This window comes from Anser cygnoides, chromosome 1 (genome assembly GCF_040182565.1).
Source record: "Anser cygnoides isolate HZ-2024a breed goose chromosome 1, Taihu_goose_T2T_genome, whole genome shotgun sequence".
Taxonomy (NCBI): Eukaryota; Metazoa; Chordata; class Aves; order Anseriformes; family Anatidae; genus Anser; species Anser cygnoides.
The window spans coordinates 24,122,783-24,150,408 of NC_089873.1; the positions used below are offsets into that span (position 1 = coordinate 24,122,783).

General features: G+C 37.3%; 1 protein-coding gene across 2 annotated transcripts in view; it reads left to right on the plus strand.

Annotated features, from left to right (window-relative positions):
* WASL (WASP like actin nucleation promoting factor) overlaps positions 1-27,581 on the plus strand; it is a 49,466-nt gene extending 21,885 nt beyond the window's left edge. The window contains exons 2-12 of one of the 2 annotated variants that reach the window (XM_066990609.1): positions 3,366-3,500; positions 4,697-4,783; positions 5,332-5,428; positions 10,036-10,059; positions 15,072-15,240; positions 17,924-17,966; positions 18,351-18,504; positions 19,338-19,355; positions 22,227-22,744; positions 23,378-23,486; positions 24,877-27,581. In XM_066990609.1, coding sequence (XP_066846710.1) covers positions 3,366-3,500; positions 4,697-4,783; positions 5,332-5,428; positions 10,036-10,059; positions 15,072-15,240; positions 17,924-17,966; positions 18,351-18,504; positions 19,338-19,355; positions 22,227-22,744; positions 23,378-23,486; positions 24,877-24,938 — 1,416 coding nt within the window. In that variant the 3' untranslated portion in view covers positions 24,939-27,581. The remainder of the gene's footprint in view (positions 1-3,365; positions 3,501-4,696; positions 4,784-5,331; positions 5,429-10,035; positions 10,060-15,071; positions 15,241-17,923; positions 17,967-18,350; positions 18,505-19,337; positions 19,356-22,226; positions 22,745-23,377; positions 23,487-24,876) is intronic. The other variant, XM_048065699.2, reaches the window with a different exon arrangement.
* The last annotated feature ends 45 nt before the right edge of the window (positions 27,582-27,626 follow it).

The window sequence follows — 27,626 nt, forward strand, 5'->3', positions numbered from 1 at the left end:
AAAAGGACAAAGACCTCAACAGAAGAGTTAAGCACAGCAGTAGGATCAACTTCAAAATCTTCCTACTGAAACCACAGCAATAACTTTTAAGTGTTAAGTAACACAGAAGCTTACTGAAACTCAGAAAAACCACCCTAATTACTTGGAGGATTTAATGGCACTCCTGTTCAATTCTGTCTCTGAAGTCAGGGGCAGGACTTCTTGTGAAGAAATATTTACATACATCTTTAAAGAAATGCTTCTAAATGTAACATTCGTTTCAAGAATGGTGTGAGAAACTGAGCAGTGTATATTAATTGGCTTCAAAAGACGAATGCAAATTCAAAAAAATAACATTGACTGTTTAAGTTACAGTATTTGTGTAAGTGTTCCCAAATGCTGCAGTTCTGCAATTAAAGTTGAAAAATGTCAATTAGCATGGATAAGATTGATAATGAATAGCAGTGGATGAAGTTTATGGTTCATAAGTTCATACATTTTTACAAGCTGTATGTGTACATTTCCAAAGGTTGTGGATGTTTAAATATTACTGTCAACTGTCTTCCAGAAGCTGAACAACATAAAGCATTGTAAAACATCGTTCTTGTGTATGATGAAAACAAACAGAGGCTGAAGTAAAAGGAGATGGATTTTATTGTCCTCCTGCCGAAATACATCTTGTATTTTTTACTGTTGTCCCTTATTTGTTTTTTTTAAAGTGGTGTAATAGTGGAATTCATAATTAATGTTCTAACGTGAGAACCTCATTGTAGTCTGTCAACACTAGGAATTTGCACAATGCTAATTAGTAAGTTAAAATGTAATTTAACTCTAGGCTTGGTAAGTCTCAGAACAACACCTACTTTAGATGCAGTGAAATTGTTCTCTAACTTGCAAATTGAGCTCTGTGCTTAGAGTATCCACGTGTAAATTAAACCTATTGTGATTACACAGAATGAGGACGCTGTTTTTGTGTAATATTCTGTCTGCTCATGGGGTAGGTGCTGATTCCAGGTTATATGCAGTCGTCATGGAGTTATGACAGCTAGCGTTTGCCCGGATAATCCAGTTGATGTTTTTGCTGCTAGATACAATAGGAAGCAATACATAGTGAACCATTTCTTGATGCAGATCATTCTTCTGGACCTTGAAAGTAAGGTGCATAAACTGCTGCCAAAGCCACCTTTTTCTCTGGGTAGCCCTACTGGGAGGACGGTGGTGGAGGTGGACTTGCTTCAGAGGCTTGAGAAGGCTTCTTGTATGGACGGTGGGGTTTGGTTGAATGCAATGTTGTCTTGGTTTCAACTGTAGAGTGGCACACCTGTGCTCCTTTTTGTGGTGGTGTTTACAAGGTTATCAGTTTAAAACGGAGATGAGATGGCAGAAATGACAGAAAAGGCTGTTAGCAGTTCTGAACAAAATATGGGCAGTTGTACCCCAAATCAAGGCTTTGCCTATTGCAGCATAAGGGAAAAGTAACATCTCTTTCACCTATGACATCCATCAGCAAACTGTTCTGGTGTGCTGGTGTGGCTAATTCAAGGTTCCCTTTTCCTCACCTGATGAGTCCAGTTATGACTAAATTAGTCGTATTACTCTGTAGGTTATAGGGAGGGAAGTCTTGCTTTGTATTTAGTTGTAGAGCATCTGAGGAGATGACTGCAAAGCTTTGAGTCAGCTGTAACTTCTTCCTGATGGATACCACAGCAGTGAGAAGTTGGTCTTACTATCTCTGAAGAAATGGTTGCAAGGAGGAACGTGTGAAAATTGCATCACAGGTCTTTGCCAAAGGTTATAAAGCTTCCCTAGGGAGTAGCTGTCAGTCCAACTAATTACTTTGCCTCTATTTTAACAAAACTAGAAGGTTCTTGATAAGAAAACTCCGAGAAGCTCAAGTGATTCTTTCAGTCACTGTAAACCAATTGAAAAGTGTGACATGGGTGATAGTGTTATTTAGTAGATACCAATAGACGTTGATGTAATGCACCAAGGCGTGCATTCTGGATAAGCCACCTGTTTAGGTAAGCAGTTAGTGTTGATGAAGACGCAGCAATGCTTGTAGGGTGGCTGGGGAAACCTAGTATGGAGCCCATTGCTCGGACAATGTTTGAGATGTGATGAGGGTAATGAAAGCATAGATGCATTATTTTTATTTATTTCTGTATTTTTTGGTACAAGGATGACTTAAAACTAGTATCACGTCTCTAAACAGTAGAGAAATTATGGGTAAAGAACTATGACAGAATATCTCTAAAAGCATGTGCAGCGTGGAGAGGCAACCAAGGAGCCATTCCTGCTGTCTCCTAGCATAAGGACTAGCAGGGATGGTGAACTGAAACTACCAGGTGGCACATTTTTAAATCAAAGGAGTTCTTGACACAGTGTTTAAGTGAACAGTGAAATACGTTCCTGTACGCTGTTGTGATGCTCAGAAATTCACATGGATTCAAGGAGAGATGAGAGAAATTCATGGAGGAAAAGTACATGCCGTAAAACACACATGCTGGCTTAGGAGGGCTTTGAGCTCCAGCCTGCCCGTGCTGGGGGTCTGTTCCCATGGCAGAGGGGTGTCCTGCTGTGTTCCCTAGGCATCTGCCAATGTTACAGCAAGGATCCTGAGCTAGATAGCCTCTGGTCTGTGCCGTGACAGGCTTTTTAAGCTATATATCCTTGTGACTTGGCTACAAGATGAAAATTGGAACCTTTGAAGAGTATTTATTCCCTCATGGGACTTTTACAGTAGAACACAAATTATGTATATACTAGAAAATTTGTTCAGGTACATTTCCAGACACGGAAACAATCTGGTTTAGAATAATATTTTAATAAAATCTCTCAATTTGAAAACAGGACAGCTTCACGTTGCCAACTGGGAGCGATCCTTGTTCATACGAATTCCCAAACCATGCCAAAGAATTTTAGGGGTTTGCTAGTTGGCATAGGTTAAAATCATGCCAGAGACCATTTTTAACAATTAAGCAATATAGGCAGTTGCATTCCAATACCCGGGAGTGTTTCCAGGCCCTGTAATTTACAGCCTGAATATTGCATTTCTATTCAGTTTGAAGTAACGAACAGAAAAACGTAGTAGCACAGTAGGGCTTCTCTGTGTGACTGCCATAGTTACTGGTCTGCCTCTTACAGGCAAAGTCGTCTTGCTGATTTTATGGCTGAGAACAAAATGTTCTATTAGGTTCTTAAGCAATTTAAATCTTGCACAAAAAAAGGGCAAGGAAGTGATGTGGGGTCATTTGAACTTGCCTGTATTGGCACCTGGGAAATAGTCTAAAGTTGCTGTTTAGAATGAAGATCAGTAAGAGTTGCTTTGCTAAAATGTAAAATGCGTTGGTTTTACCTTAAAAGTAATCACTACTTTTCCTTTCTAGACGATGTCTTCAGCAGTTGTTCAAATATATGCAGCAGATCGTAATGCCATGTGGTCAAAGAAATGCTGTGGTGTAGCTTGCCTTGTAAAGGACAATCCGCAGAGGTCATATTTTATTAGAATATATGACATTAAGGTAAGTGTCTGTTCTTTTTCAGACTGACTGTTACATTTATTCTCCATTTTGAATTGAATGAGTTTAGGTGATTGTAGTTAACACGCTTTACAGAAATTCTGAAGTAAATAGTTGTGCACTGAGCAGTTCAATGACAGTGCTTATTAATAGGTGTGTGCAACTTTCTCAGGTGTTCTAAATTTAAGTTATTTCAATATGTCAGCTCTTACAGATGAAATAAAGATGTGTGATTTTCTTGCAGCTCGCAGAAGCTGTCCTCCACTAAACAGATTAGTGAATCCAGTGAAAGCTAGCGTAGTGTCACTGATACGGATAGCTGTCAGAACTCTAGCAGGTGTCAGTACCTTGGCTGGTACTAATAAAATAGGTGCTGTGTTCTTTAGGGATGAAAACCAGAGTCTTCTTTTTTATGATCGGTGTGTTCATGCATGTGAAAACTGTAGGATAAACATTTTTTTTCCACAGTATGTATATTCATATCCGTCCGATTCTAATATTTCACTCACGGCAGTGTGAACTAAGAGCTTATGTGTTCCAAGATGTTTTTACAACAAAAAAACGATACCTAGAAGTATAAGTCCTGACTTTCACTGAGACTTTGGAAAGCTTTCCATTCCATCTCTAGTTAGGAATAGCTCACTGTCTGTCAACATTAATTCCTTGAAGTCTCTCAGATTGATTCGGAAATGCTAGTTGGCATTTACATTTGTGATTTGGTACTTCATTATTAGGCTTAGAAACCTGTTCCTTGTGCGCTGAACAGTAATGCCATTTAAATATATAAAACTTCTTAAAAAGGTGAGATTTTTGTTCCCTTGAAGTTAAGTGTTTTCAGGTGAACCCTGAGCTGATAACATGCTGGTGCAAGCCTCCCTATTGTTATTACTATTAACACTGTATGATTACTATCACTGCTGACTGCTAGTGCTACCAACATAACTATTGCGGGATTATAGAAATTGAGGCATGTTTTTTAAAACATCCAGGAATCTGAACAGAAAGTAGAATGAGGGAATTAGTCTGATTTCGTCTGGTTTCTCCACGTGTTCTAGTATACTTGGATTGAGCTCGTTCTTTGGGTGAATGACAGATGCTTAGCAATATGCAGCTTCAAACTCTTGTTTGGTTCTATTATGAAAGATGACCTGCAATTTGTCTTCAAGTGTTTCAAATCTTTTTTTTTTTTTTTTTTTCAGGATGGGAAATTATTGTGGGAGCAGGAGCTGTACAATAACTTTGTATATAATAGTCCTAGAGGATATTTTCATACCTTTGCTGGAGATGTGAGTCTCAACATCTTTGAATACCTATTTTAGAATGTCTTTTAATAAAATGGTAACTTCTAGTGTAACTGAAGTTTTCATTTCATTCTGTAAATTATGTATGAAAGTACAATATTCCTTGTTTTCTTTGAAGTTTTTTATGCTTATTTATTGAAATAACTTTGGCTTTCAACTAGAAAACTTGAGCCATGGAACAGAAACATAAAATGCACTTCTTTATTTTTGACTCCCGTTAATAATGAAATTCTTTTGACTTACAGATGATGCTTGTGAAGTATCATCTATTTCTTAAAATAATTTTTTCCTCCCCCAACTTTGATTTCAGGCCCCAAGATTTTGCTCAAATTTGTTAGTATGAGCTCCAGGTAGTTGATTAGTAGACAGACATTCCTAAGTTAGATTGTTTCACTGAGATTTGTTTCCAAATTTACAGTGGTGGTCTTTTTTTTTTTTTTTTTTTACTGATTATATCTTCAGAAGGTGTAAGAACTTGTAAGCCTTTGAAACATTTTCTTAGTCATGGGTGGGGGAATATTAATGTTTTTCAGACATGTCAAGTTGGTCTTAATTTTGCTAATGAAGAAGAAGCTAAACTATTCCGCAAAACAGTAACAGATTTACTTGGACGACGGCAGAGAAAATCTGGTAAATATTTAAATTAATCTTAAATTCAGGCTTGTTTATGTTGTTCTGGGGGGAGGCAGGAAATAAATTATATGTCTGAAAGCAACTGGAGGCTTTGCTGCCATATTTATATTTAGAAGTCATTGTGTTATGAAAGTGCTTCATCTCTCTATTTTACAAAAATAATATTTTTTTTCTGAAATAACTTGGTGCTCCTTGCTATAAAGTCTCAGCTTGTAAGCTCTAAGATTGTGGTGTTTGAAAATATAGACCAGAAAGAAGCAAAAAGGGTAAGCTGTCAGTGGGAAAAAGGAGAAATCTTCCCGTAAGCTGTTTTCACATTTGATTAAACCCTATTTTAGCTCTGGGCTGTTTATAACGAATTTGTTTAAATTCAGCCCAAGTGGGTTGTAACAAAGATTTTACCATCTGGTATGTTCAGTAGTTCATGTGAATGAATTATTGGCATTGGTCCAGTGTTTAGTAGAGAAATATCTTCTATTCAAAACTAGTAATCTTGGCAGGGGCTGAGAACAGGAGACATAATGTGCCTATACTGTCCTTAGCAGCACAGGACGGTCTGAAGCACAGCATGCGTTTTGTCAGCTGCAGGATGCCTTAGGAACATGGTCAGTGTTTTAAAGGGAGCTCAGGCTTTCTCCAGATCTTGTCTTGGTCCTTTTCTCATAAACAACTTGCCTGTCTGACAGCCGTATGACCATGAAGAGTAAGGTGATACAAAACATAGGTTGGATACACATGGATGTGCTTAGGCTTGCTGTAAGCCGTAGTGTGGACTTGTGTCTAAGCTATAAGATGCGTTTCTGTAGTCTGGCTTGGAATTGAATTGCACTAGCAATGCATGGAGCTAAGGCTGATGTAAAGGGCGGTTGCCCTTGGAGTACCAGGGGCTTGCAAGTGTTCTCAGGAAGCTACAGGATCCATGTGGGTTTCATTCAGGGATGGTCGCTTAGGCACAGAGTATTTGTTCCAAAGCTTAGTTGGTTTCTTGAAGATGGTCTCTGCTTGAAACCAGAATATGTGCATTCTTTTGTGTCATTCTTCATTATCGTGTGTCTAAAACACTGTGCTGCAGTGCACAGATGTGACTTGGGAGAAAGGAAATAAGTATCTGCATGGCTGGCTATAGCAAACTTTGGTTGAAAATAGTGGTTCAGTCAAACCTCCTGTTCACAGGATGTTCAGCATAGTTTTCCTTGTTTAATCTTTGAGTAAATGTATTGGCTTGTGTGCTCAAATCCATGCTGTAGTATGAGCTTATTCCATACATTCTGAAACGTATTAAAAGACAAACAACTCTGCCCCAAAATGCTTACAACTTGAAGAAAACTTTACTTAAAAAAAGGAAAGCTAAAATGCTCCACACTTTTTCTAACTAAGATCTGGAAAACAAGAATTAAAAACAGTTACGAGATTTTTTTTTTTAGTCAAGCCACCAGGTGGAATTTCCTATTTGTCATTCATAGGGACTGTTTCTAATTGTTCTCATATAATAACGGGCTTTGCATTTGTCAAAGGTAAAATGGATTTTCAGTTGGTGCATGTACGTAGATTTTTATATAAATGCTTTATAAAAACATAATATGTGTAGGCTAAATTATATTGTACGCATAAGTTTATATATAATATAAATTATATTAAAGCTTCATGTATTATTTATATTAGATAAAAATCGTGTGTGTATTCTAACACATCTTAACTTCGAAAGCTGCACTAATGGTTTGGCTTTCTTAATACTTTTTCTGTTTAATGGGATCTTTACTCCCATGCCTTCCAAAATATATTTCATTTCCTAGCAGTGCCACCTGATGTGCTTTTACTGAAATGAGTACTCTCTGTGATCACTTAGCAGCCTGTTACGCCATTCAGGGCTTGCTAGGAGACTTTACCAGGAGTCTTCTGGAAAGTTCAGGTTACAGGAAGGCAGCAAGAACAGCAGTTCTGGCTCAGAAAATTGTCTTGGTGCTGAGACTAGTATATGAAATATCATACAGCTGCAAGAAGAGGCAACAGTATTCTGCTCTTCCTCACTTGGCATGAAGTGCGTTCCAGTCGGTGTACAGACAACTCCTGAGTAAGTGCATCTGGAGTTCAGCAGAGGTGAAAGTAGGGCTCCAAACAGAGAATGTATGAGAGTTTACAAATGTACAAAATATTCAGTAGAGAATAGAATGAGAGAGAAAGGTTTTAATACCAGGCTGTTTTTTCATCTAGTTAAATTTTGATTTTAAAAAACTCATTAAATCCTTAACTATAGGTTAGAAAGAAATTACCATACTTAGTTAATTTCTCTGCTAGACTCACTTAAATAATCGCTCCATTTACTTCTTAAACGGATCCCAGATAGTTCCCCCAGTAAGCAGGATGAACACAGCATTTCTCCTCTGGGCCTGTCAGTATAGTCCATTCACATTTCGGGTATACTTGCATGTAGGTACCATTTGTTCTTATTTTTTTATCTTCTTGCCTCAGAAATGTTAATGTGTGTGTTCCACGCTCTGAGAGAATTTAGCTTTATTTTTAACTGCCTTTCAGAAGTAGGAGGTTTCAGTTTTTGTCTGATTCTTTGGCACCTTGTAGCTCAGGGGTGGGAGCTCTTTTAGCCCTCTCTGAAGCTCTCTGCTTCCTCCACAAGCTTTTAGCTCCTGCTGCCCTTCCTAATGCACTTCAGGCTGGGTATTGAATATGTACTAAATGGTACTGTTACTGCCTGGGAGGCAAGGGCATCTCTGCTGAGACTTGAATCCGATGCATGCTGAGCACTTCAGAGATCTCTTTCCAGGAATGCGTGCTGATGAGAACAGGGTTTCTCAGACACAGGCAGCTGGTGAAGTTGATCTTTTGGATCAGTAGGCTTCTCCGTCTTCTGTCAGACCTCTGGTGAGGTCATCGGCACTTCAGAACAGGAGTTTTTGTTTCCTAGTCTGTAGTGGAAACCACAGAAAAACAGATCTAGTATCTTTTGGCCACAAATCATTATTCTTATCTAGGCCCAGCAAAAATTGCGGGAAGTGTTTAAAGTGTCTTGCTTTGTTCTCCACTATTTTATCTCTTGAACTTTCTCCTAATGAAAATTTTAATAGGTTGCCATGATTTGGCACAAGGCCACTTAACATTTCCCGTGAATGCCTACTGCTTTGCCCGCTTCCCCTCCTGTGCCAAGTGGCTTGCCCTAAGTCCTGTGCTTTCCTTTTCAGTTTCAGAGCTGATGCTTCCTAGGTAGGACTGCAATTGTGCTCCAAAAGTTGAGCAGGTTTTTTTGGAGTCCAACACGAGTGGATTCTTAACCTAAATATTCTAGGAAGAGAAAACACAGTATTTGGCCAAAAAGCCCCTTTTTTGTCCCCCAGCCTTTCACCTCTGAAACTAATTTTCTTTGAACTGAGAGACAAGTGTCTTCTGAAGGCTTGCTCAGCAAAAGAAGATTCTTGAAGGGTTTTGGTCTTCTTCTTTTGGAGGTTCTCTATTCCCAACTGAAGATCATCAGCATGTGAGGCTGATTTGTCTTGCTCACCTATAATTTTAGATTTTGTTTTTTAAACATTGATAGGACAAGGTCAAGAATATCTCTGTAAGCACTGTCTCCCTTCCCCTTATGCTTGTGTCTGAAAAACACAACGGGTTAGCAGTTTTTTCCAGGACTTGTTGAAGATGAAAATGTCTGTTTAAAAATTCTTCTTAAGCTCTTAGGAGGCCCTGTTACATTTCAGATACTCCAGTACATTCGTCTATATAGAGCCATGTTTTTTTTGTGTGGTGAGATGATAGACCATGCTTGCGTGTATGGTACTGCTAAAGCCAGAAGCCTTCTGAATATCTGTGTAGGTACACAAGTGGTGTAAGTTTAACTGGACTGTTTTTGTTCAAAACTGTTTTGAAGGAAGGCTGCAGGTTGGGTAGATGTTGAGGTGTATAGGAACAAATACTAAGAGGGAAGTCTCCTTCAAAGGAGAATTAACCATTAGAGGCTGAGATTGATGAGGTATGAAATGCTTACAACTACATTTTAAGCAGTCAAACCAAATTCTTCATAATCTGTGAAACAGTTTGGCTTTGTGAATAAAATATCATAAGGAGGTCTGAGTTCTGTTCGATGTTGTTCAGCTAGCTGCTGGGTAACAGGTAAAGTGTCTTGTGCTTCTGTGTCCCAGTTTCTTCACATAAAACCAAAAATAATTATAAAGTACATCTGGCTTTGTGGGAGAACGTTACTGTATCAAAGTATTTCCAATTAAATTGAAGGAACAATCTCGTTTAGTGGAAATCAGAAACCGTAATACTTTGAAAATCTTGCTTTGATAGGTTGTACCAAAACAGCTGCTTTTTGAATGTTTCATCTTACTTTGTAGTCAAAATGTCTGAAATCAACTCACTAGCTATTTCCTTATGCTCCAAGTTGGCTTGCTTCAAATCAGTGCTAATTATCTAAAATGTGTTTTCATAATTCTATAATGCTTAGCTTCTTTCAACTGTTCAACAAGTAGGTTTTAAAGATGGGTTGTTAGGTCTCAGCTCAAGATCACTGAAAGTGCCACTAGAAAGTAAAGTTTAGAATGAATTTGTCCTGTGATACCTATGAATAAATAGTTCTTTTTCTTTTTCAACAGAAAAAAGAAGAGACCCACCAAATGGTAAGCTTTTTGTATGAACGCTGCATTTTATTTTTTTCCTACTGCTGTCACTTATGGTTTATGTATAGCTTTGTTTTGGACTTGTTCAGGATAGTCCTGTGGTAGCAAAAGCAGTAAACTCATATTCTGGAGGTTAGTATGTTTGTTTTGTTTCTGTTCTTTGGTATTTGTTTAGTTGTAGCGTGGAAGATTTGTGGCTGCTTAGCTGGCATTTGTAAAGGATGTTTTTGGAGAGGGGCATGTTTTCCTGTAAATAGGACAGAGGCCCTTCAGCTTAAGCTGTGAAAAAGGCTTTGTACCTTTCATTTGCTGCTTGGTCTTCAGAATATGCCTATAAATAGTTGCTCTACAAAACATTGCTGAAATTCAAAGCTAATGTATTTGTCTAAAGGTGGGCATAATTGTAATTGATTTCATAAAATATGCATGACATTTTAATTTGTTTATCTGACTAACCCTGTAACTTAGCCTTTTAGAAATACGTCATACGTTTGTAAGAGTAAACTTTTTTTTTTTCCACAAGAGAATATTTGAATTATTTGTCTTGGGAGTACATCTCACTGACATGAATATCTTTCTGGTTTTAAAGTAAAAGATGGTTTGAAACTAAAAGAGGGGAGATTTGGATTGGAGGTTAGGAGGAAATTCTTCTCTCTGAGGGTGATGAGGCACTGAAACAGGTTGTCCAGAAAAGCTGGGGATGCCCCATCCCCAGAGGTGTTCAAGGCCAGGCTGGATGGGGCTTTGGGCAACCTGATCTTGTGGATGGCATCCCTGCCCATGGCAGGGGGTGTGGAACTGGGTGATCTTTAAGGTCTCTTCCAACCCAAACCATTCTATGATTTCTCAGAACCATCATCATTAAATTCAAGGAAGAAGTCAAAACTATGTATCAATTTTATCCAAAATTTTACCATTTATTCTTAGATCAAGAGAAAAATGCACATCAGTGAATATCAAGTTTGGAGACTTTGATCTAATTATGACTCCACACTGAAGTTAAAAAGTGATTTCTCCGCTGATATTTCTGTTGATGCCTGTTTGCTGCTTAAGCAGGAATATCACCATCTGATCGTCTAGGGGTCCCTGAACCCCTATTGCCTGAGGTGGTGGTCTTAAGTTTATTCTAACCAAGACATCCAAGTGTCGCAGTAGGTCACCAAAATACTTAGTCCTTAACGAATCCTGAATTATGGGAACCACAGATATCCTTTCTCCATGCAATACACTTCTCAAAAAATTAATACACCTCTTTCATAAACATTAATTTTGAGAAAGCTCAGGCAATCATCAGCTTAACCCAGGCATTTTTAGTATCCTTTCATTCAATGGTGACTAGGTTGCTTAGTTTTGAAACAATCATATTAATATCAGTCTAGTCTTATCTACTAGGTTTTCTGAGCTTTGGGAGGGTTTTAACTGTTGACCATCTTTGAGCAACATTTGCTTTCCATCACCTAGAAGTTCATTCCTGGTAGCGATGTCTGCAGAGCAAAAAGAAAAGTGGTGATGACCACGCAGTGCCACCAGCCAGACCTCAGGCAAAAAAAAAAAAAAAATGAGAAAAATAGTGAAGTACTGAACTTGCATTAATTGATCCCATCCACTTAGCCCGAATATTCTGTGGAAAACACAGGCTGATGCTCAGTGTTTCAGGTTTATAATCACTAGCCAAAACTCTGGTTTTTAGTAAACTGTTCTGCTGGGACATCTGTGGCTCTTCCATGATCTGTATACATTCCTTTTCTGGTTCTTTGGAGTGCTGCGATGCCTGCCTTCTCTGCTGACAGGTGTGGTCGTGCTCGCTGTAGTCTCAGGTGAGACATGCTGAGGGCATAGGTTAGAGCCTCCGTTGGTTGTGACCTCCAGGCTGCAGCATTTGGAGTTCAGTCTAGAGCTGATCTATACTATACGTACCACCAGTGTGTAACAGGAGAGGAGTTAAAAAAAAAAAAAAAAAAAAAAAAAAAAAAAAACAACCCTGTTGCAGGGTCATCTGGCTTTTGTTATACTCCCCATATAAGTAAAATTGTCTTTTTTGGGGGAAAAAAAGGAACACCTTTTTTGTATGTACTATGTATCAATACATAATTATCTTTAAATCTGAAAAACAAGAACAGGCACACTTCCATACTCGTATAATCCATGCTTTGAAGTATTGTGGGAATTTTGTTTTAGTGGTGCTTGATTATCTGGATTTTCTGCATGCATTGAAATAAATGGGGAGTTGCACAGAAAAAGCGCTCTTACTTTTTGTATGACGTTTACAATGGTACAGATTTAAGTTTGTGTTTTTTTTTTTAGAATTGCAGGATTAAAATCAAATTGGCATTAAGAGTTATGTAAAATGTATTACCCTGTAATTTCCTGGGATTTGTGTTCTACTCGCTTGTTATAGCTAGGTCTTTGTGCAAATCGAGGAGTTACTGTGGTCGAATTCATCTCTTAGTGAAGTTCTGGATGAAATAAGGATTTGTCAGAATTAGGTTTTGAGGGAATCTTTGAGAACCATGTGACAGAATTGTTTCATCTGTTAACTAGAACAGTTTGCATTTATTGTAGGGCTGTCAGTAGTCAGGGACAGATGTCTACAGTGGCTCTAAAATACAGAGAATTTCATAGAATTTATATTTCAAAATGTTCTGTACTACATTTTCTGGACCACCTTCTGAAGATGTCACAGATGCTGATATCAGTGGATGCCTACGGCCACTGTATTGTCAAGTGCTTCCTAACGATGAGCTGTATATGCCTCTCTCATCTTCACTTATTGAGCTGTCTATACCTGATGGGGAAGGTGCTTGTGTTTTGATGGGAAAAATTTTACTGGATATAAATATGGCAGTTCTGGAAGAATACAATTCTTTCCAAGGTACTTTTATCCCTCGTGGACATCTGAGGTGTAAACCTGATGGTAAGAGTAACTTTCATTGTGAAGAGTTTGCTGTGGTCTCTGGTGTGAATATTATTAGACTCAAGGAATTAGGCAATCAGTCCTTAATTTGAGCTCAGCTGAACAAAACTTTATTTTGCAAATCGCTGCTTCTTTATACTTGTTAAAACCAGTTACAGTCAGTTTAAGACTTTAGTCCTTGCAAATACACCTTTTTGCATTTAAAGAGTTGAGACTCTTGAGAAGAATATCAAGAACTCACTAGCAGTTTTCAGTGCAAAGGTACATATTTATTCCTGAATGTCAGTATAGCTTTTGAAACTACGAATATCGCTGTAATATTGAGAAGGTATAATATTGGTGACTGAAGTGAGAATCAACTCCTACAGTATTTTTTCTTTTACAATCTAGTGAAATTTAGACTGTAGGTTTCAATTCATCCTGAAGGTTGGTTTAACACCACATTGTTAAGTTTTGGGTTGATTAAATTCACCAACTGTTGAATATTCTGTGAACTTCAAGTGCACTGTTAACAACACAAATTGTGCGTAGTTCTACGTGGTCAGTCTGTGTTTTGTATTCTCAAAGGATAGCTGTCTAGATCATAGCACCTCTAGATCAAAGCATTTCTTTGTAGTAGAAAAAACTTTAGAAATTCTTGGTCCTGCAGTTTACATTCAGTTTTAAAAACTTGTCCTCTAAGACTGTCACGGGAATGTGGGAGTTGTCATGTTTTTAGATGAGTTTTGTCTAGCCCTGTGTCTTGTTTCTGTTCATGTTTCTTGTTCTTGTCAGTACTAGATGCTTCCCGCCAAAGTGTTATGCTGCAAACGTCAGATAATTTGTCTTTCATTGTCTGCTTCTCCTTTTTGATTCAGAGTTTGGAATGTGAAAACAACTTGTTGGCGCTTTCAGAATGCGTAGGATAATTCTGAATAATCAATATTAAAAAAAATTTAAAAATATCAGTTATGAAAAAATCAAAATAAGGTTCTGATTCACTTAACAAAAGCTCTACTTTTATCGTACACCCAGTAAAGTTGGATGCAAGAATCTTACTTTAATTGCTAACCATTAAATAGTAACTCAGAGTATGCTTTTCAAACTATTTCTGGACAAGCTGGTCTTAAGTAGACCTGCTTAATTTCAATTTTGGAAGAATGAGATTGCTTATTCTTTTAGCAGGATTCTTTAAAAATACACGTATGTGTGTGCGCAAATACACACATGAAAAATGCATAAATTGCCTCATAGTATTTAAATAGCATTATCACTTCCCTTATGTCAAGAACTACTTGCCATCAAAACTAAAAAATCTGAGTGGAAAATATTCTAGGTATGTTTATTTGCTATAATATTACAAAGGTAACATAATACTAGAATGGTAAAATGGGCAGGAGTGTAATTCAGATACATTTTAAATAACGAGATTAGTAATTCAGAGTTCTTTATAACAAAGAACAAGGCTTGAGAACATAATTCACAGAGTGTTTACTTTGTTTCTAGTATTGCTTTTACTGTCACAAGCTCTGTTTTTCATCTGGGACTTGAATTGTTTTCCAAACCTGTCAAAAAGAAGTAAGAACTCCTGAATAGCTCTATAAATGCTGTCATATCTTTGAAGACAACAGTATTCCCACATGATGCTTATTAAGCAAAGGTTCCCTCTCCTTTAAGATGCATTTATTGTACTGCCAAAGGTAGTGGCATGCTGGGTGTTGCTGTTCATGGCACTCAATTTTAAGTCTCATCTAGGATGGTAGTTATACCGGTATTGTGTACAAGTGCATATATTAATGGCTCATTTCATGTATTCTATGCACATGAAAACCCTTTAATTTAGAATTAATTTCTTTGCCAATTTTGTGGAAACAAAATTCTAGCCTTTTTTTGCTATTTCTCTGCTCTAGCAATGCCTCTTTTTCTTCAGTAAGTAACTTATAATTATGCATCTGACATCCAGAACCCAGTCAGATGCATGTGGTACATAAAGCTGTGGCTACAGTATAAGCATTTTGCCACATGCTCACGCACACACAAAAAGTTGTTGGTTAAATATTGTTTAAATACAGCTTTGTTGAAACACGTTATTAAAAGTCCTGTTCTTTTATCTTCACAGGCCCAAACCTACCAATGGCAACTGTTGATATCAAAAACCCAGAAATTACAACTAACAGATTTTATACTCCACAAGTCAACAATATTTCATATACCAAAGAAAAGAAGAAAGGAAAAACTAAAAAGAGAAGATTGACAAAGGCAGATATTGGAACACCATCTAACTTCCAGTAAGGACTGACTTTCTTTTAGTTTTGTCAATTATACATGGGTTTTAAATGTGTTACCATTGTGTGTAAACTGACCTACCGTGAATGCTAGTTGGCATGTTACAGGGTTTAAAAATTCAGATACAGGTGAGAGTTTACTGAATCTGTACATAAAATGTAACCTGCCGTCCTAAAATAAATTAATTTAGCTGTATAAAGATGCCTTGCTTAAGCTGTCAGCTCAGCGTAGACTCCTCTTAAATTCACCCTCAACGGTCAACTCTTAAACTCCGTTATTCTTACAGCTATACATGCTTAACTGTGCATTGTCAAACCGGTCCTGACTTGTCATAACAGCAGCAATGACATAGCCATATTATCTCTAACTTTGTAAATTTAATTATTCTGGTATGTGGGCTAGCACCCATACCTTGCGATGAAAGTACAACATGCATGTATATACCTTTTAGGAACAGGTTGTTTTTTCGAGTATTTCTTAGATGTCTTTGTTCTTTTAGTTATCTGTAATTTTAAGCTTCGCTTTGATGAAAGTTGCTTTTGGTCAGCTTACTGAATTAACTATTGTTTTTCCTGAATTATAATTTGGCAACTTAATTTTCTGCCTTTTGAAATCAGTGTACTTTATTTGCTAAAGCAACAGCAATTTAAAGAGCTCTAGTTAGTTACAGGAAAGATCAGCTTCTGTGAAGTGTTGGAAAACCGGCATGGGACTTACATGCCAAATGAAAGTCTTGTTCTTTCAAACCATTATTTTGCATCACTTCCACTGACATGCTTTTCCAGAATAAAATTCAATAAAAGTAATGCCAGTATTACTAGTTACGATAATGTTGTTGCAGTGTTTTGAGTCTTCTGTACAGAGTGCACAGGGAACAAAAGGAGAGATGGGTTAAAATGCGTCCCTGTTCAGACTGTGCTTAGACAGGTCAGACCTCAACCATGTTTCTTCTGACATGAGTATTGGTGAAGGGACATCTATTAATGTCACTTAATACCAAACAATGAAGAAAAGGATCAAGAGAGACATAAGGAAACTTCAATACTGATTTGTAGCTGGTCACTGCTGTAGCTCTACTGATGCAGACGTCAGTGTAGGTGGACTACTGCAAATAAAGATTTGCATTCGTATAACTTACCTCTGATCAGTACTTGTGGAAGGGTGTTCAGTGGTGCAGATATAAACAAAATTTGTTGCTCTTGTCTTTTCGGTTCTGATAATTGTGGGACGCTTTATGGGCATTCACAGAATATTAAAACAGTCCTAGAAAAGCTGAGAATAAGATAAAGTATTCAATGAAGTGCAAAGAAAAGATGTCTTCTAGGCTATGTCAAGATTTGTACATAGACTAGCTTTAAATGTAATTTCAAATTGCAAATGGTAAACCTTTGGAAAAGAAGCTTGAAAGTCTTTGTTGGTCCAATTAAGGTCTAGTTAAGTTTCCTGTAGAGTACAGCAGAGTATCATCTTACTATATAAAATAGTTGTAGTTGCTCTTTTTGTACAAACATATGGAAATTACTGTTTGGTGATGTTTAGCAAACATGCCATTAGGAAAAGCTGTATGCAGCTTGATCTGTGATACTGGTGAAGACCAACATTTGCTACTACTTATGCCAGAACAAAGTTGCAATCGGAAGTAGAATTATTGAATTGCTTCTGCTAGTCAGATGTTGACTTCTAGTGCTTTTAGGAAAAATAAAAAAAAAATCAAACTACACTTAATGTAACATTGCATGTGCTCTTCTAAATAACATAAGAATTGCAGTTTTCCTAATAAATACACATTTTATTTTAAAAGACCTGTGAAAATGTGTTAGTGTATCCAAGTAACTTATTTCCCTCTGTTTGAGGGTTGAAAAATAAATGAGAAGTAATACTAACATTGATTATAAGATATATAATCTTTAATATCAATTAAGTGCAAAAATCTCTGAATCACATAATCACAATCTCTTGAAAGAGCATTGTGAAATTAATATAAGTATGCAGAGATGTATATGTAAAATTTTATTTGCTGTTAAATTTCTATTAACTTGCCAAAAACAGTTAATCCATTGTAACTAAATGTCTAATTTATGTGAAGCCAGCTTATCATCCAGAATAATACATTAATTGACAAATCGTCCCATATTTTGCTAATAAAAAACATTTAAATATTTAGGCAAAACAGAGGACTTTCCTTTTTTCTGTAGCAGACTGTTACTTTCCTTCTTGCCCTTTAAACTAAGTAATCAACTAACTGCAGTTATAACAAGACCAAAAACTGAATGTGGGGCCTCGGTATCCTCAATAAAAAAACCTAGTGCTTAGTGTTGGTACTAACAGTAGCTTCATGTCTGTCTATGAAGACTAAATTCCACCCTTGATCGATATGCAGTCCTTCCATCTCCATAAGTATGTACCACAGGGTGGCACGGAGCCTTAATGTTTTGCCACAGGCTATATATAGCCTAATGGGGAAACTACTTCGCCACTTGGTCTTTTTGATATAAGATAGAACATGGGAATAATTGGGGGTTTTGTTATTCCTTTCTCAAGTGGAGCACTGAGGAGTAAGAATTGCTTAGTGTCTTATTGGGCTGAAGGTAGAATCTGGTATTAATCCAGTTAGCTGGGTGTCAGGTTATTTTAGTTAACAAGGTCCTTTTTACTCTGATTAAATGGACTTTTCTGCTTTTTTAGACACATTGGACATGTTGGTTGGGATCCAAACACAGGTTTCGATGTAAGTAATTTGATGTTTTTCAAGATACCAAATGATTAAAGCTTTAGCGGCTTTTTAATGTAAGTTTTGAAGATTGGAATCAAATAAGTTAACTGCACGTCAGACTAGTTACAGATTGTGTGATCCTGTTACAGGATTCAAACAGACATTGGAGTAGAAGGGAATAAGAGGGTTTTGGGATTGAGAGCAAAATATTTAAAACTTAAGTTGATATGCAAGGTACTTTCCTTTCTTAAAACAGACCTTGCTGACTGAAAAGTCAACTCAGAGACATGTAGTTGTTTTAGCTGTCCCACTAAACTGTATCATTTTTTTCCCCATTACAAGTTATATTTTAAAAACTTCTATGTCAAGCTGCTTAAAACTGATGTATCTGACTTGCAGGTGAATAACTTGGACCCAGAACTGAAAAACCTGTTTGATTTGTGTGGAATTTCAGAGGCTCAACTAAAAGACAAAGAAACTTCAAAGGTCATATATGATTTCATTGAAAAAACAGGAGGTGTGGAAGCAGTTAAAAATGAACTGCGCAGACAAGGTAGGTGTTCTTTTATTTCCACAAAGAATTTTGAAAGGTGTTTTTTGTCTTAAGGATTGGAATAGAAGCTGTTGGTGAGCAATTCTAGATATATCTTCTTCTTAATCTGGATTTCATGCCACCACAGATGCATTGAATTTCATGTTTCTGTACACCATACACCTTGTAAAAATGCCCACGCATGAGTACTTTCCCATTAAGGATAGGATTGGACCGATGTCAGTTAAATAATTGCCAGTAACACTTAGTCTAACTGCAAAGCTATGCATGTATTCCATACAGATTTTTCAGACTGCAAATGTTGCATATTTATTTATAATCTTGGTCTTATAAATAAATTAAAACCTTAGAAGCAATATTGCTGTTGTCAGATATGGTAGTAGTACATGGCTGACAGATGTGTGTGGTGTCTCTCTACCCTGCCAACACTGTAATGTGTGCCTTGAAAAAGCTAGAGACCTGCAGATCTTATGTAAATATTATTTAAAACAAAGGAAAGCTTTTCTAGTTTAAAGGAAAAAGTACTAGTTTTGATGAGGAAGATCTGATTTAGGTTTCTGCTGCAAGATAATTCTCAAATAAGCTATTTCCTGCCTAACCTTTGAATGTGATCTCAGCTGATGTGTTAGATGCTTTTGCTGCAATATCGCAAGTCAATCTGAAAATTAGGCTGCCAATATAAAAGTTCTAAAAATTTACCTAGACCACTTCTCAGGAGAAACAAGAAATAAATTGTGTTGGAATTATAGCAGTTTGAAACTGGTGAATAAATTGTTTGAGAGGCTGAATAGATGTAAGTTCAGGGTACAATGACTTGTTACATTTATTCCTAGGTCCCCCACGTTGGAGTGGTATGTATTTGAGCTGTCATCTGAGCGTATGCTGCTGTGTGATTTTCTTCCTAGACAAAAAACCTTAGTTGACATCTGTTTGACTGCAATACTAAAAATTATAGCCAAATTTTGTAGATAAATTGAAAGCAAAATTTCAGTTGCTTTTTTCTCAGCAACAAGTCTGTCATTTTTTTATATAATCTTAACTCTGTTAAAATGTGTACAGAGTTGTTGATCTAAAACTGTTGATCTTTAAGTTAGACTAAGATTTGCCTTGGAGCCTTAAGACTGGCTTAAAATACTTTTAAAATGCCATTTTTCTGTTATGTGTGTATTAACTTCAAGTTGTGTCCACTTGCATGTATACAACTGAAAGAAAAGCTGCCTCGTCTTTAATGTGCATGATAATAATCTACCTCTATGCTTTTTGGTAGAGGTAGACACAAATATTAACAGTATTTCGGTGGTTTTGTCCACAGTTATGTGATTTGTAGGTTTTACTGCTGTTTGAAGTGGTTTTTTCTCAACTGAAACACGTTTTCCTGTTTTATTGCAAGAATTTCTGTGCTTAAGTGTTCAGAGAGTTACAGACACTTTGTTTTGTTGTGATAGTTTTTTTTTTCCTGCTCTTTCCCTAGCTTTGGTACTGTTGGTTGTTTTTTAGTGACAATACCATCAGCAGAAGGTTTTACAAACTTTTGTGTTAATAGCTGTGTAGCACTTATAAAAAAAAATATTTTCTTGTTTTGCTGCTTTTTTGTTTGGGGGGAAGGGAAAGAGGATGAGGTAATGGTTCTCCATCCTTGCTGCTCCTCCTTCTTTTCACTTCAGTCCAGATAAGTGTGTAAAAAACGAAAAACAAACATCCAACTTCCTGAACGGTATTTCCACAGTTTGGAGGTGCCATATTGCTCTAGATGTGATGCAGATAAAAATCCTTCCCTCCAGGAAAACTTAAGCCTTGTGTTCAAAATCTACAGGCACCACAAACTCTGGAGTATGATCACGTTGCATCTTTTCAGTAATGCAGGAAAAGTGTAGTGCTTGCAGAGTAAGAAAGACTTGAAAATACTGGCCTCCAATGGCCAGGAAGGAAATAACACCCGTATCGACCAATAAGGGGAGGTAGATTTTTTGTGGTTGTTCTTGATTTTCTTTTAATCAAGAATGTTGGCAGTATTTCTCCTGTAAATATATGAAGTTTGAGAGGAGATGAAGGGGTATGTCTCAGATGAGTAGGGAAGGAGGTACAGTGTCTCTCCTTCTGCCTCAAAATTGCTCTTCTAGGGCTTTCCAGTACAGACAGACTGCTTTCTCAGCTTGTAACAGGATAGAAGAAGTAAAGAAGCATCATCTTAAGGGTAATACCCTTTTTGTTATCAAAGCACATGAAATCAAATGTGAACTTTCTTAATAATCCGGGTGCTGTCATATAACTGAATGGTTATGGGCAGCAGCCACACCACTTACATTACCACAAGCCATTAGATGCTTGATGGCAGAGGAAATGAAACTGTGTTATTTAAAATGCCATTAGCAAAGCAAGTACGTTTCAAGGCCAAATCATATGGAAGTGATCCTGTGTTGAACAAACCCTGAAGGTGTTCTCTTCCTATAGTCCTTCCCATAAATGTTGTTGGAACAAATTTTCAGTAAATTCTGATCTACAGATTTTTTTCTACTGGGTGGGACAGAATTTTGTATATATGTTCACTCAGATTTTTCAAGCCTATCTCAGAGCAGCTGCTGTTGGCAAATAAAGATTGAGCAAAGGTATGTTTGCTAATGACTGCCACTTTTTTCAAGCTCAATTTGTCTGTATACCTAGAATAAGATACAGACCTATAAGATCATCCTCATGTTTTTATGGCATAAAACAGGTTTTTATGACAGGTTTAGAAACACCATGATGAGTTCTTTCATTGCAACAAACTAAAAGAACCATTCACATTGTTTAGAAGGGCAGTATTCCTAAATGAGTATTAGATCATGTTTATTTGTTTTGCTCTTAAAAATAGGTGTATTTGCCAACGCACAGAGGAAGTCAACTCTGCTACACTGAAGCAATAGTTGATGAAGAGAGATGAGGTTTTGCTTCTCTTTTGTGCTGCCTATGGAGGAAACTGCTTCATTAGACTGAAGCTTTTCCCTGGTCTGTCACCATTAACTTGAAATGCTGTTACCAACAATGCCACTTCACTGTTTGGCTTCGCAGTTGCTGCTAGGCTGTTTTAGGGTGCAAAGGCATAGAGTTAAACACAGTGATAGAGTATGTTCAACATTGTATCCCCCCTATCCCTAATTGTAATGCATTAGTATTTTTTGAAGCATCATCTTCCAGTAACAAAACAAACAAAAAACACCTTGCTTTTATTCCCTAATCAAATAATAGATGGCCTGTAAAGTGGAAATTCTGTATTTCATTTTAAAGGAGTTTTTAAAGCCTCTTTCCCTTTTCTTCTGGCCTAGTTCAGCAAAACTTTAGTGTTTTGAATTTTTTTCTGCATTTTGTCATGGGAAATTGAAATGCTGACTTAAGATACACTTGTATTATGAAGGACATTAACCACACTAAAATTAATGACCCAGCCAGTGTTGTGACTTCAGTCGTCGTATGTACTGCACTTGCTCCCTGCAGTGTTGCAGCCTTTATGAGAGTTTCCAAAATACGTGACAGATATAGGGACTATATTCAGCGTACTTTGTATTCATGCAAGCATAGCTTATATTCAGCTATCTTCAGCTTAATTCAGAGTTGGTAAATCTTGTACGTGCACAGAGATCCTTGCAAAAGTCAATGCAGACCCTTTTTTTCTTCTTCTGCCAGACTCTGAAAGACTTGTGAGTACTGAGCATCATGTAACTGTAAATTATTTTGTTCTGTTTCAGCTCCACCTCCACCACCACCATGCAGAGGAGGACCCCCGCCACCTCCACCACCACCTCCCCATAGTTCAGGCCCCCCTCCTCCCCCTGCTAGGGGCCGAGGGGCGCCACCTCCACCTCCCTCAAGAGCTCCAACAGCAGCACCTCCACCCCCACCTCCATCTAGACCAGGTGCAGCAGTGCCCCCACCTCCTCCCAACAGGATGTATCCTCCTCCACCACCAGTGCATTCATCATCTGCGCCATCCGGCCCTCCTCCACCGCCGCCACCACCAAGTGGGTCGTCTGCTCCCCCGCCGCCACCGCCTCCTCCACCTCCTCCCGGTCCTCCACCGCCACCCGGCCTTCCTTCAGAGGTCGACCACCCGCTTCCAGTTCCTGCAGGAAACAAAGCAGCACTCTTAGATCAAATCAGAGAAGGAGCCCAGTTAAAGAAAGTAGAACAGAACAGTCGACCAGTGTCCTGCTCAGGAAGAGATGCGTTGTTAGACCAGATACGACAGGGTATACAGCTGAAATCTGTGAGTAAAACTTTCTCATCTAAGTCCTTTGGGAGTTGCAAATGGCTGCAGTACTCCAATATCAGTAGTAACTTGTGGCTTTGTTTTGGGCTCTGTCATAATTCATTGAGTTTTTGAAATCATACTCTAAACAATACTATTGGAAAAATGCTCAGTATGTGTACTGTCTATGGATGAGTACTGATGAACGAAATTATCCTTGTTTCAAAATCATTTCTCACTTTTCAGTCAAGCTTTAAGCATAAATACTACAGTAATGATACCACAGTATCACAGCTGCGAAGAACTTTTGCAAGAACTACTATGAAAGATTGCTGATGTCATGAATGCTTCAGTAAAATCTTCTAAACAACTGCAGGGGATGAGTTCAGCAGTAATGGTACTTGAAAGCAATCACTAGAATTACTTAACTTTTTAAAAAGTTAATCTTGAGTATGGACTAACTAAAGTTGTACTATATGACAAAAGAGAATAGTTCAGCTTTTTTATAAGTAAAAGCTTAGCTTGGGCTAAAGAAACTGTAGTTTCACTCTTTCTTCTGGCTGAACATAAACTCATCAATTTTACGGATTTTTTCAAGAAATACACGTTCTGTTTTTCTAATTGCGTCGTCATAACTTTTTTTTTTCCAAGGTATCTGATGGCCAGGAGAGTGCACCACCTACACCTGCACCCACCTCAGGAATTGTGGGTGCATTAATGGAAGTTATGCAGAAAAGGAGCAAAGCCATTCATTCTTCAGGTAAGTCTGATGGAATTTTTCTGATTTCAAGGCATCAGATTTTCAAGTGTTAACATTTCTATTGACATAAAACATTGGGGGAAAGAGCATGGATTTCAGCATGTAGTCAAATACAGAATGCTCTAGGCAGATCTCTAGTGATGATTCAAGTGGGTGCTTTGTGCCACTTTAAATTACTGGTGTATAGTAGTTTGCAGTGATAATGAATTTTAAATTACTAATCAAGGTTAGTATCCTTTATAAAAAGTTTTTACAACTTATTTTGCCCACGAGATATGTGATTAATTTTTTTCCTCATAATATTTTGAAAAGAAGGGTTTTAATACTCTGTTTCTAGAAGCCAGGGCTCTTGCAGAGGCTCATGCGCTTAAAACTGTGGCTTTCAAGTGTGCTTTGGATGCCACCTGCTGGATAATAAACAGATAACTAGTGATACTTGACAAGTCCCATACTAGTACTGAACTGCTTCTTCAGTCTTGAGTGCTTGGAAAAAGTAAGGATGGAAGATTTGCATCTCTCCTTGTAATAACAGCTTAAAAAATAAAATAAATGCAGTGCAGTAGCCACAGTGCAGCTGTTGAGTTACACCTCTTCTTCTTTGATAGATTTTTTTTCTTCCAGAGCTTACATTAGTATCAGACCTGCATTTGCAGTCTGCAGACCATTTGACAATTAAACGCAGTTTGATTTGTGCCTGTATGTGGTAATCTCCAGTTTTGGTGCTTTACGCAAATTAAACACCGGAAGCGTGCTAACTACACCATTTTCTGGAGGGGGGAGTGCTCTTGCCTAACAAATCAGTAGTTTATATGTATCGTAACTTAAAAATTGTAGCATGCTAAAATTAAAAACAGTGGAAGGCTGGATAAAGTTAACAACAAAATTGATGTTAAAGTTGATGTGCACTGTGCAGTCCAGAATATTCCAGTAACCACAACAGTCTTTAGCTCACAAAAATATTTTTTATCTGCTTGTACAGTAAACCGAAATCCTGTTAGAGAATAAACATGGGGAAACAGTTCTTATGTTTTAGAAATTAATCTATCTTAAGTTTAAAATTCAATCCGGAACAAGCTGGCCTTTCTCACATCTCACATTCTCTAAAAAAGAGTAATAGTAAGTATGACATGAGAATTTGATTATTTCTTTCAGCAGAAAACAAGATAAAAATTTCCTACCTGGGGAAGGGAATGAGAAAGGAAACGTAATTTTCAACCAGTATCAATCTAAACTGAACATCACGTCTAGCAATCTTAAAATATAATATTACCAGGTGTCTTGTCCTGACCTTCAACTGATTGTTCTTTTTCAGAATGTTGTGGGCGAAATTGGTAGCACTTCTGTCATATTAATTTGGTGCATGCAATGACTTGCTTTTCCTGTTTTTTAGATGAAGATGAGGATGAAGATGATGAAGAAGACTTTGAAGATGACGACGAATGGGATGATTGATCATATATTATATTATATATATATATTTTTTAAGGTGAATGATATACTAAACACTACTTTCTGTCTATGGATTCTGTAAAATTATCATGTAAATGTTCTACCAATTTGCTGTATATTTTTGTTGCCTTTTGCTTTTTTATTAATCTGTGCAATACCTCATTTAATCTGTAAAGGTTTGTCATAATCCTCTACAAAGCTACTCCCTGTTAATGTGTGCAAGTTTACACCTGGATGATCATGTACATGTGAATACTTTCCATTCCATCAGTAAGGGAGTTTAAATGTAATATGTGAGACTGACGAAAACCTTAATGTAATTTAGTTATAATGCAAGAAGGAAAACACTATTTTCATACCCTACTTTTTCTGTATCTAAATTTTCTTATTAAAACCTAGTATAGCACTATGTTCTTTAAGTGATGCAGCTCTTAGTTTATTTAGCCCCTTCATTTCAAATGCAGTGCTACATGAATGTTGAGGCTGGTTTATACTATTGCATGGTTTCAAATACATCACAACATTGCAGTTCAAATCTTAGCAGTATGCTTTACGTAAAACAAAATCACAACGGAAATGCACAGCTAGTTGTGAAGATTACCTTGCCCTAACTGTAGCAATACTGACTGCTATCGAACGGCAGTAGTAATTGAATACTATAATTAGGGAACTCTCTATCTGAGGTCAAACAGGGTGGCTTTACGTTGTAAGTGATAAAGGCATATTTGATGCAGACCAGTTCAGTCCTATTTTTTTCCAACTCTTGTCTTTCAGAATGAAGAAATGTAAATTACTGGGGGCTATACTGGAGACTGGCAATTGCTACAGTTTGATTTATTTTTTAAATCATTTTTATGTGGTTTTCAGGCTGAAGGGCTGCGTTTAATGCTTGCTTCAATAATGTTTAATTACTTTTTTTTTAAAATTTGTAGGGCATTGGTGTACTAATAAAGTAAACATAAGTGGGATTACTTTGCAGTCTTTGCGTTATGGTACATAACAAATGCTAAAGCACCAATCCTACATCCAAAAAGTTGGAAAGCCATTAACTCACAATGTACAGTTTGACTACATACTGAACTTTATGGCAATATTCTGTTCTCATACGTTGGCTTTAAGACCAAGGGTTGTGATGAAGATCAAGAACCCTATTCACAAGAGTACTCTTTGAATAAGTGGACAGAAAATGGAATTCTCATTTCACAGCTCACACGTTTATATGTTGTACTTTATAGTGCAGTAAACCTTGGCATATCTGCCTATTACAAAATACTAATCTGTGCTGTGCAGGTATTTAATATCTGCAGCATAAATTACTGTACTTACTGTAATTTTCAGGTAGAAAATCTTTCTAAAAACGCTATCTGACACAGAATGTTTAGTTAAGTCAGTCATATTTGGAGCATAGTTAATGCATAGTGTCCTGGGCCATGGACTGTAGTCAAGGTATCAAACTCAATTTAAGTTATCGGAATTGTATCGACTGAAACCCAGCGATGACCTGATCTTGACAGGCTGGACCTGCATGATACGGCTTGGATTTCTAACCCAGTTATAACCTAGTCTTTAGCAAATTAATTTAGTTATGTGAGAAGAAAGGAAAGTTGCTGAAAAGTAGTGGGAGGGGTAAGGTTGTAGTTAAATTTTTCAGAGGATGCTACTTCCTTCCGAGAGTAATTTAAGCACATAACACTAGGAAAAACTATTTCCAAGTGATGTAATTTCCTTGCGGTAACTCTTATTGCACTCTGCTGCTGGAAACACTTCCTACGAGCTTTGCTGCTGTAATGGCTTGAGCATTGGATCAAGTGCAAGTGCAGCCAGGGGTAGCTAATGGCAGCGGAGTTAAGAACTCGTGTAGAAGGAAAATATTTGTATGACTTTCATATAAGTTCTGGTACTGCTCCCTCTTTTTTATTGCATATAGGGCATTTTGAAATTAAGCAGATGAGGCCTAGAGGTTTTCCTAACATGCTACTTACTAGATATGTTTAGCTGTTATGTTCCCAGAGTTGGAGTTTCTGTAATATAGTTAATAATTAAGCATCACAGTTCATTAATCAAATTTCTGTTCCAGGTTTTGAGAGCTCTGAAGTTACGTTATTGAGTAAAACTTTAATTTGTAGATACTGGCCAAAGAAAGCTTCTGGTTTTTCGTTTCCTTTTACTTCATGCAGAAAATACACTCATATTCTGTGGTGTCCAGGTTAATATTTACTTTAAAATAGTGTATGTACATGACAAATTTCGGGCATAAAGACTGCAACGGCAGTTAAGTTAGTCATAACTGCATGCTTCAGCACTCCGCCACTTGCACTACGAGCAGAAGATAGCATTTCATGATAATGGTGCATTGTTGCTAAACATTGTAATGAAGGCCTCTCGTATATTCTGGTTAAATGACTGTCCAGATAGCCTTAGCAATTAACAAACTAGCATGAGGCTTTTGTATTTCAACACTCTATGTGCATAGACAATATCAGCTAGCCACTTGTACGTATGAAATCCGTAAGAACTTCTCAATCATTCAGTTTTCCATTTATCAAACTGAAATTTTTAGTATGTGAATTTTTGAAATGTACAGTGAATAGGATGTTGCACTGGTGGCAATTCATCATGGAGCATAATAAAATTAATTTGACCCAACTAGTGTAAAACTGTGTGGTTTTTAAGTGCTAATTGTGGCGCAGC